Below are 1,974 nucleotides of genomic sequence, written 5' to 3' on the forward strand. Positions count from 1 at the left end.
TAGAGGGCGCTTTTACTGGAAAGCGCCCTCTAAAGTGGAAACTTTTAAGGGTTTAGAGGGCGCTTTTACTGGAAAGCGCCCTCTAAAGTGGAAATTTAAAGGGTTTAGAGGGCGCTTATTTTGGAAAGCGCCCTCTAAAGTGGGTGGTTATTTAAAAAAAAATTTTAAAAAACGCTATATTTTTTTATTTATTTTAGACAACCTGTATATTGAAGCAGTACACCTAAAACTGTATATTCTTATCATTTTTCAACACACAAAATATTATAAAATAACAATGGGAATGACCAAAGCAAAAACATCAAAATATATTCTTATCATTTTTCAACACACAAAATAAAAAACAATTCGAGGTATATGTTTTAAATCATAAACTAATGATTGAATATCTATTTTAGACAGTTTGCATCAGTGATTTACAATACAAATTCATCTGGCACTGAAGTTTCTGCAGTACTTGTTAAATGATAATTCATCTAGAAGTACAAAATATACAGAAAAAATTACTATGATAGTTGAAATTTAGAAGTTTCAAGTCTTAAAATCAAACTATAAGTGGGGGCATTTCAATTCAAGAACATTTCTCTCTTTCACAAGACTGTTATCAGAAATTGAATGGAAACCTATTTGGAACGTAAACCAGGGATATTTTTAAGACCCATCTTGCCAAGGACAAGCTTAGGAATAGCTGGAGGGCTATCAAGCCCCATGCATCGACTGAACTCATTTGCAAGCTCCACTAACCTATACTTATCTTTCCCCACTTTCTTGTTAGAGTTGTAGTAACCAAGCCATGCCTGATATGCTGCTTCTTTATTTTTCATCTCCACATTGGATAGAGCCCTTTCCACCTGTTAACAATTTAAAATGTAAGTGCATCGTTGGAATCACAGTGAGTTTAATGAACTCGAGGTGGCATTGTAATTTTGCTAAAGCTTTAAAATTTAGCTTTTGCCAAAATCATGGTGACACACCGCGATCCTGCCAAACTCGTATCTAATCACTGCTCCACATATTGGTTTGTTTGTCTAAAAACTAGCTAAAGTATTAGAAGAAAATCAATAATTGTCTCCCTTGTATATCCAAGTATACCTTTTTCTTAGTGTCAGGATCAACTGAAGGGACCGGAGCTTTCCCAATAGGTAAATCTTTTGCAGTAGCTAAAAAGAACTCTTCCCAAGGAGCTAGTAGCAGTATGCCCTGCCCTTCTTTTCCTCTTCGCCCCGTTCTACCTAGTCGATGTATATATTGTTCTCTATCAGCCGGTAGACCAACCTGTTCATTGTAGAAATGGAAGAAACATGACAATTTGAAATCAATAAAAGCGTTAAATAATTTGGCAAATCATAATAAAAAAGGCTTGCACTTTTAGCAAATGTATGTATTGAGTGTCCTTACGAGTATGCGTTAAACAGGACAGAAATTCATATGGACACGAGCATGCTGGTAATATAGTCACAAGTGAAACAAGGAAGGAGATCCAAATATACCTGTACAACAAGAGTAACATCTGGATAATCAACTCCACGTGCAGATACATCCGAAGTAACCAAGATGAGACCCTTTGACTTCCGGAATTCATCAGAAACTCTGGTTCTATAACTCTGAGGCTTTCTTGAATGGATTTCTCTCACATTCAAGTTCAACTCCCCAAGGAGATCAGCAACAAGTCTTGTGACCATAGCGGTTGTGCAGAAAACAAGAACCTGATAAACCAATAGCTACATTACATATCCTCCAAATCCATGTAAACATGATTGTAAAAGTAAAACTTTGTTGTCAAATCACAGTTTACTAATCCAAAATACTAATCTAAACAGTTCATAGTGAAAAGACAGAGAAAAAATTAAAATACAGTTGGTTGCAGATTAGAAAGCAAACCTTGTAGTCAACATCATCTGCAATGTGCTCCTTCAGAATAACATAGAGTAAAGGGAAATGCTTGTCTAATGGTGCAACTAAATGCATTTGGCG

The 1,974-nt window shown here is 35.7% G+C and overlaps 1 protein-coding gene across 1 annotated transcript; it reads right to left on the reverse strand.

The window, feature by feature from the left end:
• Positions 1-434: 434 nt before the first annotated feature.
• LOC127120185 (DEAD-box ATP-dependent RNA helicase 31) lies at positions 435-1,974 on the reverse strand. Its single transcript, XM_051050591.1, has 4 exons — positions 1,882-1,974; positions 1,491-1,706; positions 1,093-1,275; positions 435-851 (listed from the first exon to the last, which is right to left on the reverse strand). The coding sequence occupies exons 1-4, from the start codon at positions 1,966-1,968 to the stop codon at positions 624-626; spliced, it is 714 nt and encodes a 237-aa protein (XP_050906548.1). The 5' UTR covers positions 1,969-1,974; the 3' UTR covers positions 435-623.

Source organism: Lathyrus oleraceus, chromosome 2, assembly GCF_024323335.1.
Source record: "Lathyrus oleraceus cultivar Zhongwan6 chromosome 2, CAAS_Psat_ZW6_1.0, whole genome shotgun sequence".
Classification (NCBI taxonomy): Eukaryota; Viridiplantae; Streptophyta; class Magnoliopsida; order Fabales; family Fabaceae; genus Lathyrus; species Lathyrus oleraceus.

Excerpts from the sequence above, each read along its gene's own strand:
- LOC127120185 (XM_051050591.1), bottom strand. The coding sequence starts at position 1,968 with ATGCATTTAGTTGCACCATTAGACAAGCATTTCCCTTTACTCTATGTT. Across the intron at positions 1,707-1,881 it reads CAGATGATGTTGACTACAAG|GTTCTTGTTTTCTGCACAAC; the intron begins GTTTGCTTTCTA and ends TTGGTTTATCAG. Across the intron at positions 1,276-1,490 it reads ATGTTACTCTTGTTGTACAG|GTTGGTCTACCGGCTGATAG; the intron begins GTATATTTGGAT and ends TACAATGAACAG.